General features: G+C 46.4%; 1 protein-coding gene across 2 annotated transcripts; it reads right to left on the bottom strand.

Annotated features, from left to right (window-relative positions):
* Window positions 1-2,051: 2,051 nt before the first annotated feature.
* On the bottom strand, window positions 2,052-17,071 carry UMOD (uromodulin). 2 transcript variants are annotated; one of them, XM_032327472.1, is made up of 11 exons: window positions 16,851-17,071; window positions 15,169-15,366; window positions 12,989-13,765; window positions 12,784-12,891; window positions 11,187-11,395; window positions 10,035-10,183; window positions 7,887-8,132; window positions 5,205-5,367; window positions 4,521-4,602; window positions 3,747-3,788; window positions 2,052-2,589 (listed from the first exon to the last, which is right to left on the bottom strand). In XM_032327472.1, exons 2-11 carry the CDS (start codon window positions 15,260-15,262, stop codon window positions 2,528-2,530), a joined length of 1,932 nt encoding a protein of 643 aa, XP_032183363.1. In that variant the 5' UTR covers window positions 15,263-15,366; window positions 16,851-17,071; the 3' UTR covers window positions 2,052-2,527. The 2 variants fall into 2 exon arrangements, with proteins under 2 accessions (XP_032183363.1, XP_032183365.1); XM_032327474.1 differs by having other exon boundaries at window positions 15,169-15,302.
* Between the last annotated feature and the right edge of the window lie 61 nt (window positions 17,072-17,132).

The following is a 17,132-nucleotide window of genomic DNA, read 5'->3' as shown; positions in this document are numbered from 1 at the left end:
CATGCTTCTTGGGATTTGACCCCTGGCCGCACCCCTAACCTCACCTACAGCTTCTCCCCAACACATTCGATGCTCCATCCAATCTGTGGCTCTCTGAACTCTTCCCCACCTCCTGACCTTTACATGTGCTATTCCCTCTGTCCTGATCATACTGTGTCTGGCCTCCTACCACATATTTAGGTCCACCTCTCCTAGGTCCACATATTCCTAGGTCCACCACCAGGAAGACTCCTGAACACCACACGCTTGCTGGTGCATCTTTTCTCTGCTCCTGTGCCTCTCTGGGTTGATTCCAGTCCCACTCAAAACCTACTAATCGATCTGTCTCCCTCTGAAGGCTGTAAGATCTTTGTGGACAGGGATCCTGTCTGCACTTCTAACCAGCACCTAGTAAGTACTCGTTGAGTAAACAAATGCGGAAAAAAAATAACATGGATCCTTCAAAGCCTCTCCTGTGAGTAATGCCTCAAAATTTATGGCTATCCAAGTCTTAGTGAAACCTTGCTGGGAAGACACAAAATCCTGCCTCAGGGCCTTTGCGATTGCCTGTAATGTTCTTCCTTAGATATCCCCCTGGTTCGTTCCCTTACTTCTCTCAGCTTATGCTTATCAGAGAGACTTTCCCTGAGCATCCTATATAAAATAGCACCCCCAATAGCTCTATTCTTTTCCTTGTTTTTTTCCCCAAAGTGTTTGTCTCCACCTGACATTTCACATAATTATTGTTTAAATGTATTCCCCCTTTTTAAACATGAGCTCTTAATCAGTCAGCTCTCTGTTTTGATTACTTGCTGTTTCTATGGTGCCTATAAAAGTGCCCAGCATTGAATTTATATTTAAAATATCTATTGAATATTGAGCTGAATACTTAAGTGATAAAAAGAAAAAAAAAAACCAAGAAAGTAAAAAAAGGAAAAGGAAGGGAAAGGAAAGGAAAGGAAGGGAAAGAAAAGAAAAAAGGAAAGGAATAGAGGGACAAAGGGATTAATTCTGATGTGTTTTCTTCTCCCTGTTTCTTGCATTTGGCCCCTGTTTTTATTTTTCCTCATGTTCTGTTGTACCTGGGTCAAAGTGAATCTGCACACAATCCAGCCAGGCTCTACTAACCATAGACAGGGCTGGGCTCAGCACTGAAGTTCTCCATAAAGCTCTTCTGTAAAGGCAGCAGGTTTAGGGATTCAGTGCATGTCTGCGTGTCTCCCTGTGAGGTCCTGTAACTTAATATACATATCCCCATAGTCCCTGTTTGCTGATACACACATGTGGTTTTCCCTGAGATCAGAAGGCTCTACTAACGCAACAGGACCTTGGTCTGTCCTGGAAAGTCACAGCCGGAGTCCTGGAAAGCAGCTGGTGTCCGGCAGACATTTCCCATCAGCATTGGCTTCCACTGACCTTGACAAAGAAGTCCAGAGCCCTTAAAATATCTGGGTCTCCTGGGCCCAGTAGCCTCTTAGTTTTTGATTGTGCTGTCAGTGAGCCTCCTGAAGGCCCCTCTTATGAAGCAACCCTACCCAATAGAGGTCATGGGTCTGCTTTCCACTGCTACTGCTGTTGTGGCTGTGCACGCAGGCCTACATCTTCTGCATGGAGAGAGACAAGTACAGGGAGGAAATCCCTGGGATAGGTCATACATTACCTCTAAATACTCTGAGACTTCTGAAGATAGGGACTGTGTCTGTCTTATTTACTCCTGTCTCCCCAGTACCTTAGGTGAGCACCTAGAGCATACTGGATGCTCACCTAAATGTTTCTGCAAAGCTGAATGGACCCTGTGAAAGCATCATTTTTAATCTCTATTATAGAGCAGCAGCAGCCCCCAGTTACACTTTCCATTTCTGCCATTTCTTCCATGCCTGCCACACTTGTAATCACCATTCAAGTTCTCATTTTCCTGCCAGACTGTATGCTCCAGGAAGGGAGGGATGGTGTGTGGCTCATTCCCTGCTGTATCCCCAGCAGCTAGGACAGGGCTGGCACATAGGAGGTGCTCAGCAAATATTTCTGAGTAAATGGATGCATGGAAAAATGAATGAAAGAATGGATGGACGAAGCTCAGAGACATTGTGTATTTTATCTGAGGTTGTACGCCAGAACCAGTTGAAGCCAGTCTCTCCAACCAGGGTGTGAGCACCATGAGTGCAGGGTTGCAGTCTGGTTTTTTTCACCACACAATCCTCAGCTCTCTGATTAGTTCTTACATATACACAGTGCTCAATAAATCCTTGTTGAATGAATGAATGACTTCAAAGACTGAGCTTTTAAAATTATAATTATTTTGCCATACTCTTCAAAGAGACATGGAACCTTATGTGCAGACACATCACAAGTCCCATTTTGAGAGAAGGCAGAATTTGAAAATAGAGAATATTTTGCAACAGTGAAGATTAAAGTGGGTGGGGTGGCGGGGAAGAGGGGCCAGGTTGACTGAAGTGTGAGCTCCCTTTTCTGTGGCTGGAGCACTAAGCTGCATCATCCCCAGCCATCAGGAAATGAAGCCACAGAGCACAGGGTTTCCAGCTGCCAGTCACTGAGACATCAGGGTCAAGGTGGCCCACAGAAGCAGAGGCAGCCAGACCTTCAGGAACCCTGCAAAGAAAACAATTACAGGGCTGCTGTTACCTTTGTACAGAACTAACATAAGATGCCACCTTTAGACTGACCAATTAGGAAAGGACACCCTCTCTGGGCTGATCAGTTAGAAAAGGCAACCTTTTTTTTATCTGCCCTGAAAACCAACTAGAAAAAGGTTCTACTGGGGTGGAAAAAGAAAAAAAAAAAGTGCCCTCCCAAGTGGACCAGATTGAAGAAAACGGTCTTTCCTCTGACACTAGGATTGGTAGCCCCTCAAAAGGACACTCATGTGCAGTGCCCAACCTACTCAACCATCCTTGGTGACTTTGGGATAGTCACAGAGGATGAGCCTCTTAAGAGCATCTTGAATCTTCAACTCCAAGCTCACTGGTGAAGGGTTGGCCTAGCTCAGATAAAACACTAGGTTGGTGTAACGGCTCCTTCAGATGTAGATGCCAGGAGCCGAGAAGGGCAACACTTACATGAATTCACTTTTCATCCAGATTTTCAGACAAGTCAATGTCTGTGAAAATCAAAGGCCATAAAGTGCCAGCTCTCCCTGGCCTTTGTGGTCAGAGAGGCAGAGAAACAGAGCTTCTTGTTTGTCTAGTGTGTTCATCCCAGAACTAAGCATGGTCCTTGGCATGTAGTAGCACTCAACATCTATTTGTCACCTATTGAGTGAATCCTACAAAAGGTGTTAGAGATGAGTCACAAAGCTTCAGGAAGTGCCCAGGGTACAGATCTAGTGTGTGCATGTCTACAGGGTATAAGTTTATAGAAGTATGTGTATGTCTGCCCTTGCAAATATGCGTGCGCGCAGCTGCAGCTCTCTATGCCTCTGTGTGTGCAGATATGAACATATGCATGTGACATGGTGTGTGTGTGTGTGTGCACACAGACATGTCTGCATGATGTCCATCCTGGTGTGCCTGTCTCTGCACGCCTGTCTTTGTACGCCTGTCCATGTGCACATATCCACTACTGTGGGACAGCACAGGTGTATGTACCTATATGTACAGCCTCAGGACCAGGCATTTCTACAGATGCAGTCATCTCTTCAGAGCTCAGGCCAAGCAGGCCAGGCACTCCAGCACATCCTGGGCCCACATATAAAAGCCCCTGAGGAAGGTTCTAATGCAAGTCCTCCTGAAATGAGGATCTGAACTTACCCAGGCTGCTAGAAGCAGCCATTGAGGCTACTGCCTGGACATCTGTAAAGGGAAAGAAAAGGATTAGTGCAAGGAGAAAGCATGCAGATGGCAAGAAGCCTGAGGGATATACCTTTAGTTTGCTCTCCTGTTGCAGCTAGAGTGGTCTTTCTGAATCTGGATCAGATCATGTCTCTTCTCTGTCTTGGACACTTTAGGAGTTCCCCACTACTTTTAGGAGAACGGTCCCAAACCTTAGCAACAATGATAAATTCCCACATGGTCTGGGCCCACCTGTAGCAGCTCATCCCATACCAACCTCTTCCTCTTTACAGCCTGCCTGGCCTTTTCTCAGTTCCTCTAGCAGGCTGGGTTACCCACCCCCTCACCTCTGCCACTACAGGCCCTTTGCCTATGCTGTACCCTCTGTCTGGGGTTCTCTTTCCCTGACCCCTCTTTGTTAATCCTTCCTCAGTCTGAATAATGACTGCTCCACTGGTCTATAGTCTACATGTGAACCAGGTCTGTATGTGTTTTTGCTCACCACAAGATTCCCACCCACTAGCACAGGACCTAGTACACAGGAGGTACAAGAACAAATTTGTGCAATAGAATGATTGAATGACTAGGAACTGGTAAAAGGCAGGCAGCTTGTAGTCCACCTTGCCCCCACAGAATCTACTTGCTCTGGTTCTTCAGAACCCAGTAAGATCTATGTGCCAGGTTCTGTCATCCCTTCTCATCTCCAGAGACTATTCCCCACCAGAAACCTGAGGGAGGGAGTGGCTCTCTTACTTTTCCGTGTGATGGGACCCAGGTTCAGGACATGGGTTTGGTCTATGATGCCCCCACCGCGTAATCTGGTCCTGGAGCAGGTCTGCAGGAAGAGGGCAACAAAGAATCCTTTCCATGAGGGAGACTGAATGTGGTCCTACCATGGGGAGTGGGCTGCACTCCTTACAGGGGTCTCCTCCTGCCTCAGGCTGGGGCTTGAGGATGGTCTAGGGAGTTGTCAGGAGATCTGTATACCTGGGCTCATGCCCCACCTCTGCCATTCATTAGGTGTTTGATCTTAGGAAAGTCACTTAAGTTCTCTGAACTGCTCTCCTCATATAGAAAAGGGAGCTAATAAAATTTCTCCCCTTTAGTTACTGCCAAGAATTAGAAAGTTAACACAGATAAGGTGCACCTGGTACTTTAAACTGTCAGCTTCTACGATGAGAACACAGGCTTGCAGACAAGCCAGAGCATTTACCAGCCTGTCGCACTGTGCGGATCCCGCCTGATTTCCCAACGGCTTAGGTCTCCTACCTGGCTCTGCCCACCCCATCTTACTGCACGCTCTGTTCCTGGACTAAAAGAGAAACACAACAGTAATGTTTGTTTTCTTTTAGACCTTGTGGCCAAATGTCTTTGGTTATGGAAGACAGGTGAGGGGGAGATCATGGTAGGCAGCCTGAGTGAGGAAAGGCAACTCACAGGTTTGCATTTTTCAGTAAAGGTGTCACAGAGATACACTTCACAGTGTAGGTAGACCAGGTCATAGTTCCCAGCAAAACGGAACATCTGGACAGAAAATCGGCCCTGAGAGGACTCCCCATTCTCCACCACCTGGATGGTTGAGTCCTTAGTGCGTGGACATCTGGGAGGGTTAAGTCACATAACATGGTTAGTTAAGCAGGCACTCTGGGGCCAAACCTCCTGGATTCAAATCTCACTCCACCACCTATTAGCTATGTGTCCTTGAGCAACTTAATCTCTCTGTGCCCCACATTCCCCATCTGTACACAGGAAATACTATTTGTAACCCATATCATAAGATAGCTGGGAAGATTAAATGAGTTAACCTTTCCAAGAGCATACTGCAGTGTATGACACATAATAGATGCTATCTATCTATAATGCATATATGTAATGCTGAAATAAAATATCATCAGCACAGGGTTGAAACTATGCTATAAAGTCAGCACCTCTGATTTCCCAAGAATTGAGATTCAGGATCATTACCTACCATTTGTTGGCTACCTCCTGTGTGCCCAGTTCTAATGATAACAGTGGCACTTATAAGTCCTGAGGGGCAATGACCAAAAGGCAGAGTGTGTTTGTGTGTGTGTGTGTGTGTGTGTGTGTGTGTGTGTTTATGCACGCATGCCCATCTGTATAATTGCACAAGCAACACAGTTGCACCAAAACTCAAAATTGCACATGCAGAGATCATGTGTGTGCTGGGCTGGATCAGGATACAAGGGCAGGCAAACTGGGTGTTTTCTCTGCTTTTTTACATGATTTGTTCAAAATTGATTTAGGAGAGGGTCTGAATGCTCACTACACAGAGGAAGAACTGAGAAGGGAACTCTCTGCTTTGTGCAAGCCATTCAGATCTTTTTGTGAAAATGCAGACTCCACTTGGCACAACGAAAGCCCTGAGGTTCAGGGGCCCGCCCCCTGAAGGCCTCATGCACGCAACCTAAGCAGGGCATCCAAGTTTCCCCTCCTGCCCCTCGCTGTCTCCCCAGTCGCCTCTTCCTTACATGTCCTGAGATGTTTGCCACCCTTCCTGGACTAGTGCTTCCCAACCCAGCTCCCACACCCAGACAAAAACACAGGCACACCCAGGACTTCTTCCTGCTTCCTTTTCAGAACTTTCCAAGTGTCCCACAACGTACATACTCAGTGTTTTTACTCAGGTTAAAAAAAAAAAAAGTTTACCAATCCCTGCACAGTAGGTATTTATGCTCATTTCACATGTGAGGACATGAATATTTAGAGAGATGAGATGAATTGTGTCTCCAGACGAAGAAATAGCAAAGCCAAGATGTGGACCCAAATCTCCATGATGCTCTAATCTCCATTAGTGCCCCTTTCCAAATTTGCTTTTTTGGTCTTACCTAGAAACCACCTTTGTGTATATTTTTCTTTGTTTCCCAGCATCTGTATTATTATAATTTACTTGCTTTGTGCATTAAATATATTTACATTTTTATTGGAGAATACATCTATTTTTTAGAAGAATCTTTAGATCCTGACCACAGATAGCAAACCAGCATCACTTGCCATAAGCACAACATGGGTATTTATGGATAAATGCAAAGTAAAACAGTGCTATTAAATTTTAGTTAGCTCCTGTCACAGCGGAAGGCCCTAAAGTAGACTTCTTTCTGTTGCAGAGGGGATTAGCAATAACAGATATATATGTCAAATGAGCACCCAACTGATATCCCTTGATGTAACCAGACAGATTCTAAGAACCGAAACAGGAATAGGTCACTGCCTTTTGGGGATGCTTTTTCTGACTATGCTATTAAATAGCATATGCCCCTTCCCTTTCCCTGCTTTGGGTTTTTCCTATAGCGCCCTTACCACTGACATGCTACACATTTCATCTTGTTTAATTATTGGTCCCCCCTCTTAGAATATCAGCCGTATGAGGGCAGAGAGTTTTGTCCTTTCTATTCACTGTGCTGTCCACAGACCCAGGCACACAGTAAGCTTTCAAAAGACTTCTATTGTGATTTGAATGACAATGTGAATTACTTCCTCTCAGTGTGGTCGACGGTTCTCCAGTGCTGCTGGAGTGGAAAGTAGCACACCTGTGTCCTCCCTTTTACAACTGGTCCTAACTGTGTCTCTAGCTCAGTCCTCCCAGCCAAGTGCCAGCTTGCCCCCTACCCTGGGTGGGTGCACCTTCCAGTCAGGTTTCTTAATCTTTTCTTGAGCCCTGGACACCTGTAGCCTTCTGGTGAAGCCTCTGCCTCCCTCTTCAAAAATAATGTTTTAAATTCATAAAGTAATGTACCTAAGGTTATAAAGGAAACCAGTTCAGCTGAAGCATAGTTCTCAAGATATTAGAGCATTTGATATATGCATTATATATTTACATAATCTATTCTATATAAATACATATATTTACAAAGATATATATTTGATAATACATTAAATAATTTCTAGTAGAAACTCTAATACTCTAGTAACTAAAAAGTACTGACGTGTAAATATTTTCATGTGTCCTGCTAATACTTCTATGGTTTGTTGCCCGTGTTCATAATGGCTGGTGATGCCAAATTTCAGCTAGAGGTGATTGAATATAAAGATGTACTTTGTCCCAAATCCAAATCCAAAGGCTGCCTCCTTCTGCCCCAGAATTCCATCCATGGGCCTTACCTATCCTGGATGATGAAATATTTCAAGGGGTCTGTGGCGTTGCCGCTGGGTGTGGCATAGCAGTTGGTCATCAGCAGTGCAAACCGGGACAGGTCACCCCCATCCAGCACGGTGCCCACGTAGAGAAAGGCCTCTGTGGCCAGGATCACAGACGAGCCTTGGTAGGGCTCTGTGTAGGTGGGGCTCTGGAAGAGTGCCATCCGCACGGTGAACATGCCTGTCCCACCCACGCTGATGTTCAGAACGCTGCCGGGGGAGAGGGGCTGGTGAGAAAACCAGAGCTGAGAACAGCAACAGTTGGGCCACCCTTTCTGGTCTGTGGTCCCAGGTGGTCCCTGGCAGCTCTGTGCGTGTTTATCTAGCAGAAGGACTAGAACCCACCAACCACTGCAATGGCTGCCCACTGTGATGAGCAGACATGGTGGGTCACCTCGGGATCTTGTTGAAATGCAGTTTCTGGTTTGGTAGGTTCATATAGAGCTCAAGATTCTGCATCTTTAACAAGCTCCCGTGTGATGCTGATGCTGCTGATCTAGAGACCACATTTTTTGTAACATGTCCACACACCACCCCCCTTGGTGGCCCTTGCCTTCAAGGAGTCCAGTAAAGAAATTCTCAAGGGAGTCACCTACATTCCTTCTTTGGTCTCAACCTGGGACAATTAAAAGGGATGGCTATGAGTCCTACCGCCTAGATCAGAGTTCTGGCTCCACCTATAGCAGAAGGTGGGGGTTTTGTAAATGGGTTGTTTTTAACCACATTGAAAACAGCTACAATAATGAGACTTCACAGGATGAGCCAATAAAGGACACTGTAAGACTGATTCACTAGGAAATAAGGCACATGATAAAAGCTCAGTAATACAGAAGTCCATTTTGCAGGTGAGAACTCGGTTATTGGTTTGGACTCAGATTTGGACTAGGGCAAGATTTCCAGCTCAAATCAAAAGACATCTCCATATAGGTATGTTGTTCCCTGAAGTCTCTCAGGCCTGAGACCTGGCCACATTGCTCCAGGGCATTGCTTGGCCAGATGATGCTCCACCCAAAGGCAGACAATAAGCAGCCTTCTTTCCCCAAGTCAGCCACACATTCTCATCAGTACCTAGTGCCCTTCCCTGAGTCTGGTTGGCCCAAAGAACATGAAGTCATGGATGAGTTGCGTAATGAAGGTCATGGTAGAGTGAGGGCTCTAAGCATGATGGCCTGGGTTTGAATTCCAGCTCTGTCACTTATTAGACTCTTAACTTTGGACAGGTTACTCCGTCTTCTCTGAACCTCAATTTCTACATCTGTATAATGGGAGTAATAGTAATAATAGTAGTAAATACTTACACCTCTTAAGGTACTTTAAGATTTCAATGAGATGTTTCCTATAGAGCACTTAACACAATGTCTGATATATAATGAGCTCTTGATAAATGCTTGTTATAGTTACAACTATAATTTTTCCAACATTAGCATCATTGGCCTGTGATTCTCCCTACTCAGAGATTTTCAATTTTATTTAGCAACAGGATCCTTTGATTTATTTATTTTTTTAATAAATCTCATGTGGCACCCAATATGGATGGAACTTCTTTGGTTCACCGTGCAGGCATCCCCAGACATACTTCCTTAAAGACCCTCAGACTCTAAGAGGCATAATTTATAAATCCTTCTTTAACCAAATTCCTATTTATAGAGAAGAAGGGAAACTAAGGTTCAAACAAGGCATATGAATTACTTCTCATATAAAGAACAGGTCTGAACCTAGAGTCCTCCCTCCTTCCATCTGATCCAACCACTCCTGCCCTCTGATAAGCCCTCATAGTTAATTCACATATGCCAAGCACTGTTGTGCTTCTAAGATAGGCAGTACGAGTACTTTTAGTTCATTTCACAGGTGAGAAGACTGATATCCAGAGTGGGGCTATCAATTTCCAGAGCTGGAAAAAAACACATCTGGTTAGTATGTGACAGAGCCTGGATTTGATTCTGGGGTCCTTCCTTCCACACTGGACTCCTCCATTGGAAATACTGCCTCCCAGCCCCCCCCCCCAACCAACAACTTATGGCTGGCGGTTAACAGGGAAGCTGAGGACCTAGTGGTTAAGTGGTTGCGGGGGTAGAGATGGCCAGGGGCACTGGGGACCCTCTCTGGCCATACCTGACCATTGGCTGCAGGGAGGTCTTCAAGCTGACTTTCATGTCCAGGGGATAGGAACATGCAAAGTTGACTTTGATGTTGCGGTCACGAATGATGATGTCATCTGCCAGGTAGAGGGTGTTGCTGTATGTGGCATGGGTTTCGTTCCTCTGTATTGGGGGGTGGGAGTGGGAAAGAAGGGCATGAGAATCTGAGTAGGACTCAAAACCAAAGCGGTTTCTCTGGCCACCTGTGAGTTGCCCTCCTAGCTGTTATAATCAAAAGTTGGGACAGCAACCATATATGAACCAGGCCCTGAGCTAAACATTCCTCCTGCATGACTGCATTAGCTCCTTCATGACCCTAAGAGGAGGGCAGCTATCTCCCTGCCTCATCATGAGGAGATGGGGGTTCACAGAAACAGTAACTCTTGAGTAACTTGCTCACAGTATGTGGGATCTAATAAGCCTGGGCTCTTCAAATTAGATCATGTCTCCTCTCAAACACTAAAAAGACTTAAAACCACGTCCAGACTCATTATTAATGCTGGAATTTCAGACGCTGTGCTAAGCAAATAACAATTGCTTTCTTCCTTTTTTTTTTTTTTTTTTTTTGTCTTCTTTCTTTTTCTTTCTGGGGGATGAGGGAGTTGGAGAAGCAGTGTTCCACTCAAACATTGAGCTCTGGGTCCCTTCTGAGGAGTTTTCTGGAGGAGAGGTCCTAGTTCTCTGAACACTAGTGATGCAGACCTTGTCTTCAAGGACCATTCAAGACAGACACACCTGTTTCTGAGCCCAGTGCTGAACAGTGCTGAGCCCAGTTCAGGTTTCTGAACCTGCTGGCTGAGAAGACGCACTGCCCAATCCAGGCCCTTCTCTTCCCATCGGTAAAAAGGGGAACTATCATCATGGATCATTCTCTTTATTGAAACTTACATTTACCAAGCACTTACACTGTGCCAATCACTGTCCTAATCATTTCACACACCTTAACTCCTTTAATTCTCTTAACCCTGTGAAGTAAGTACTAGTATCATTATTCCATTTTATAGTTGAGGAAACTATAAACATTTTATAGCTGAGGCACAGCTGGGCTCATATGACTAGGAAATGCTAAACCTGGGGCTTGAACCAGGCAGTGCTCTAACCCTGTCCCATGTTGGCCAGGACATACCATCATCACCGTCCCACAGGGGCCATCCCTGGCTGGGGTCACCACAGATATCCAGTCCCGGTCACTCCTCTCACTGAAGCCTGAGCACTGGCTGTCACTCAGGGACATGAAAACCTGCTCAAAGCCCAGGCTCTTCAGCTGGCACTTGCTCAGGGACACCTTGATGTCATTGGCTCCACACTCCAGCCTGCGCTCCAGGAGGGAGGGATCTGAAATGGGCAGGAAAGCAGGATTGGAAACTTGTAACCACAATTCAGGGTCCAGCACATCCCCGGGGCCCAGGCCCAGCTGGTCGGGCTGGCCATCAGCTCGGGACATTCAGACTAGCCCCCGTCTCATCTTGCTGTGATTTCCTCTCTCAGAGGGATGGAGACAAAAGACTGGATTCCAAGCATCACTGGATGGATCCAATTGGCCAACCATCAGCTCCATATTACCCTAAGTATGGGACTGTGTACAAAAAACAATATTCTGGTTGTTCACCTCCCAAAATTAAATACACTGAGTCTCAGTAAAATTAAACAAAACAACACACACATTAATCTCAATATCTTTCCATCCTTTTTGTATAATCCACACTAGCTACTAATGTTTTTAATGCTATACACTTGCTAATTTCCCTTTTAAAACAACAGAGTGCAGACATCAGGCTCAGTGTTTGGGGCACACAATGACATCCAGCTGGATTTTTTTTTGAACTTTTTAAAAATTGAAGTATTACACACCTGCTGGGATTTAATAATTTTCTAGCATTGTATTCATTTTTACTGTTACCTTCTATCTAAAGTGTTACTTGCCACAGACATAGCAGTGGCCATAAATGTCCTGTTTATTTAAAAGAAGGATTTAACCAGTTTAAAGAAGAACAAGTTAATAATAAAAATTGCAGTCTAGGTAGTACTTGGAAAAAACAAAATTGTAAAATTAGTATTTGGATGTGACTAAAATCATGACTGAAGTTTGGGAGATACTAGCCTGCTTCAGTCATTGTATGTATGGGGAAACTGAGGCTTGGAGACCCACAGAGCCCTGCTCGTCTCTGCTGGTCGGTGGAAGGCCCAGCCCTTGAAGCTGTAGGCTGGTCACCAGTCCTGTGTTCTTGTGCTGTAGAAATAGGGCTTGGGCAGCCTTAGGCCAACAAGTGGCAGCCACCTGTGCTGTAGTGTGGGAGCCCCAGAAAGAAGCTGGGGGCAAGGAGGTCCCCAAAGCTCTGGGAGCTTTGGGGTCTCCTGGTTTTTTGTTTTTTTTTTTAAATTTTATTTCTTTATTTGACAGAGAGAGATCACAAGTAGGCACAGAGGCAGTAGAGAGAGAGGGAAGCAGGCTCCCTGCTGAGCAGAGAGCCCGAGGCGGGGCTCGATCCCAGGACCCCGGGATCATGACCTGAGCTGAAGGCAGAGGATGAACCCACCGAGCCACCCAGGTGTCCCTGGGGGTCTCCTGGTTTTAACAGATATAACTGGGCCCACTTTTTACTCGGATGGGATAATATACAGCCCTGCATCATCTTCACATGTTTCCAACTCACACATAGAAATCTGTCCCTCCCTCAGTTGCTGACATTTTCAGCACGGTGGCCTCCTCCCACTGGCCTCACCAGTGATGTTGAAGTCCTGTTTGCACTGGCAGCCCCATGTGCCGTCATCCGATTTGCAGTCCTCTTCTGCACTGCACTCCTCACATGTCCCCATCACAGAGCTGGGGTCTACGGGATCATAGACACAGACGGTCAACAGGGATGCTCCCTGGGCTCTTGTGATGCCCACCCAGGTCTGGAGTGTGGGGATGGGGCGCCCACTCACCTGTGCAATAGGCCAGATAGCACTCGGGGGGTGCGGTCAGGTTGTAGACATAGTAGCCACCAGCACAGGCCTTCACTTGGACGGGCGTGTCCCACAGGCAGCAGTGACCACTCCAGTGTGCGCAGGCTTTGCGGTTCACTATGCCCTCGTCACTGGACGGGTGCGTGCCGTTGAGCCACATGGTTGCGGCCGTGTTGCAGTGCAGGACCGGCACGCAGGTCTCTGCCAGGCGCACACCACCCGGCCCCATGAAGCGGTACCAGCCGCTCAGGCCCAGGTCACAGGTGTAACCTGCCCCATACTCTGTGCTGCGCCAATACTCATCTAGAACGTGGTGCTCCTGGCATGGGTCCACGCACACCCGCGTGTCACCCTCGTGCACACAGTCCAGTCCCGGCCCACAGGAGCCCGGGGAGCACTCGCAGTGCTGCCCGTCCCCCAGGTAGCCCGCAGGACAGACACATGAATAATTGCCCTTGGTATTGACGCAGGTGGCTAGGGGGTGGCAGTGGTTGAGCCCCGGCTGGGCGCACTCATCCACATCGGTGCACCCCAGCCCAGGCGTCAGACGGAAACCTGCAGTGCAGGTGCACAAGTAGGAGCCCAGCGTGTTCACGCAGCTGCTGCCCTCGGAGCAGTTGTGGGCCCCAGGAATGACACATTCATCCAGGTCCGTGCACAGGAGGCCGTCGCCCGTGAAACCCACCTGGCAGGAGCATGTTGTAACAGTCCCGTCCTCCATGCAGGTGGCATTGCTGTGACATTCAGAGCAGCTTCCTGTGGACAGAAGAGCCCAGCTTCAGAGTGGGGGCAGCGGGGCCAGTGGTCACTCACAGTCCTCCTGCATCCCTCAGGGTACCGTATGCTTTAAGATTTGGTCCCTGGATGAGTCTTTCGAAAACAACTAAACACAAAACTCCCCCGATGATTCCACTGTGCATTCTTCTGTGTTAAGCATTGCTTCAAACTGTGTCTTCTTTCAAAATATCTACATTTCCACATTCAGAGGAATCATACAGAGTTCTTGACACTTGGTAAGATTTAGGTAACCCTGTTGCCCCTTCCCCACCTTTGAACATTAATTTCTTTTGCCCAGATCTTCTCTGCCTCCCTTCTGAAGACTTCCCCTACTCTCCCTGAAAGGGGTTGTCACACTTTGTGTGATGTTCTCCATGACAGTAAAAAACAACGAAGATAACGAGCTGTCATTTATTAAGCACTTACTATATACTAGACATTGGGATTGTGCTTTTCATTCATTATCTCCTTGAATCCTCCCCAACGGCTCTGTAGGATTGCTTTTGTATTTACCCTAATTTTAAAGATGAGCAAACTGGGGTTTCAAGGGTTTAAGCCACTTGCTTTGTTGGTAAGGAGCAGAGCCAGGACACAAACCTAGGCAGCAGGACCACAGAGTATATGCTCTTAACCTCTTAATCATGACACTGAAATGGCATTTACTGTGCCCCAAAGTACTCCAGCTCAGGGGAGAAGCTCAGCTCCTTTCTCCAGGGAGAAGCTGAAAGCTAGGAGGATAATGCAAGACCAATGGAATGACCTCATAAGAGTGCAGGCGGATGGGGCACCTGGGTGGCTCTGTGGGTTAAGCCTCTGCCTTCAGCTCAGGTCAATATCTCAGAGTCCTGGGATCGAACCCCGCTTCGGGCTCTCTGCTCAGCGGGGAGCCTGCTTCCCCCTCTCTCTCTGCCTGCCTCTGTGCCTACTTGTGATCTCTCTCTGTCAAATAAATAAATAAAAACTTTAAAATAAAAAAAAGAATCCAGGGGAAGGTGTTTGGGAGCCACTTAGGTGTGTTCAGATCTCCAGTGGGGTTGAATATGTTCTTTCCCTTCCAGTAAAGTGCTAGGGGACCTTAGTGGTGTTCTAGACTCTTGCCTCTCAGTGTGTAATCCAAGGACCACAGCATCAGCTTCACCTGAGAGCTTGTCAGAAATGCAGAATCTCAGGCCCTAGACAGGGCCTACTGAATCAGAATCTGCATTTTAGCAAAATTCCCACCTGAGTCATATATACATTAAAGTATAAAAAATGGGTTTAGAATAAATCAAATACTAAGCAATATAGGAGAGGGAGCTGGACATCCTCTGTGGACAGCAGCATTGTTCCCTGCACACACACACATGTATACATACACATACATACACATACACCCCACTTACTTGCTTCTGAGGTGTCAATGAATGAAGCTATGATGACCCAAGAGGTTACCGTGACTACCGTCCACACTGAGGTCAGGGAGGAAAGTTGCCCCATTCTTTCTGCTCTTCACAGTTACTTCTGGTCTGGGGAGAACCTGCCCAAAGGCAAAGACAGGTTGACCCCTTGGGATTTCCTCCCTGTCTGTGATGCCTGCAGTCCTGTGGAACAGAGATGGATGGGGTGATCTTACTTACTTCCCCACAGTGTTTTGAGAGGAGTGCTTTGGTCATGTACTGTACAACTCCTGAAGATGCCATTTATATGAACTACAGCAAGTGTACAGTGTTGGGGCCCTTGCTTTGGTGGTTTTCCCATCTGTGACCCCACCCTTACTCCCACCCACATACTAGCCTCTGCTCTCCCAGGCTCAGTGCATCTGGAAGAACTGAGTCTCATTTGGAACCGGAAGCAGCAAGGTGGAGTCCTGTGTTCCGGACTCACCATCTTATTGGAGGCAGCTTTGGGTTTTCCCAGCCCACTCCTGATCCCCTGCTGGGATACTTACAACTTGCCCAGATCCATTTATCCATTCAACATTTATGGAGTAGCTACCAAGTGCCAAACGGAGCTACAGTCCAAGGAAAGCATGAATAGGACAGGCAAGATCCCCAACTTCATGCAGCCCATATATTGCAAAGTTGCTTGAGATATGACTAATTTTCACAGTGGATTTTAGTGCTTCCAGAGCAGTTGCTTATTATTTCACTCAATTGGTCAGATAATCCTAGACAGGTATTACTATTGCCTCCATTTTTACAGCAGCAAACCAGGGGAGTAGATGGTGGTTAAATGTGTGGGACCTGGAGGCTGTCACCGGCATCTAAATCCCTGTTTTACTAATCACTAACAATGTAACACTGGGCAAGGATTACAGTTTGCTAAGAATTCATTTCCTCATCTATGAAATACAGATCATTGCTTTTACAAACTGGGTGCCTAGGATGTGCCAGGCTCAGTTTGAAGTCCCTGTGATCAAAGAACTTGTGTTCTGGAACTGTATTTTCCAAGCTTTTGTGACCACAGTCTGTTAAAAGGAAAATATCTTTTGCCATTACGTGATGTAGGTGCCTGTGTGTATGCATGGGTACACACATGGTGTATACACTTACACAGACACACAAAAGGTAAGTTTTATAAAATTCTTAACTACTGTATGTATTGCTTGCTGACATAGTTGATAACATTTAATTAAAAGAAAATTTTGGATATAAACCACAAACGATTTCATGATCTACTAATGGGTCATGACCTGTACTTTGAAAACACTGAGGCAGACGATAACTGACTGCATTTTAACATGGGGATTAATCAAAGCAGGGCCCGGCATATAGCAAATGCTATTATTGTTCACTACTCTATCCCCAGTGCCTAGTACCTGGTAGAGATTTTGCTGATACTTGTTGAATGAATGAAGAAATAAATAGTCATTGTTACTAGAAAAGCACAGCCTCAAAGAGAGGGAGATTGACCAACCGAAGACAATGAAGCCAGTAGTCAGCAGAGGAATGACCCAGTCTGGGACTGACCCAGGAGTCCAGTCTCTTCATTTACTTCCCAGTTATCTCTCCCAAACAGAAAGGGAATCAGCAGAGAACTAGGTGGGGAGAAGTGGCTAGGAGAAAAGAGCCGTGGATAGCCTTACCTGAAGCCAGAGAGACAGAATTAGTCCATTGACGAGTGTTTGCCTCCTATATATCCATCTGCCCCTGGTTGGCAGTCTCTCCTCCAATTATTCTCTGGTTCTGTTTCTTGAGATTGTTTTCTTGAGGGTGGAATGTTTTCCCCTTTGGGCACAGTACTTTCCTGTCCTAGGATGTCAGATTGTTGTTCTTTTTCCTGACACCCCAAATGATTGACATTGGGGGTCAAACTTGTGCCTGCAAATATAAGGCCTCAGTTTTGTACCTTTTGGCATAAAGAGATT

Source organism: Mustela erminea, chromosome 20, assembly GCF_009829155.1.
Source record: "Mustela erminea isolate mMusErm1 chromosome 20, mMusErm1.Pri, whole genome shotgun sequence".
In the NCBI taxonomy this organism is placed as follows: domain Eukaryota; kingdom Metazoa; phylum Chordata; class Mammalia; order Carnivora; family Mustelidae; genus Mustela; species Mustela erminea.
This window is presented reverse-complemented; position numbering and strand designations above follow the sequence as displayed.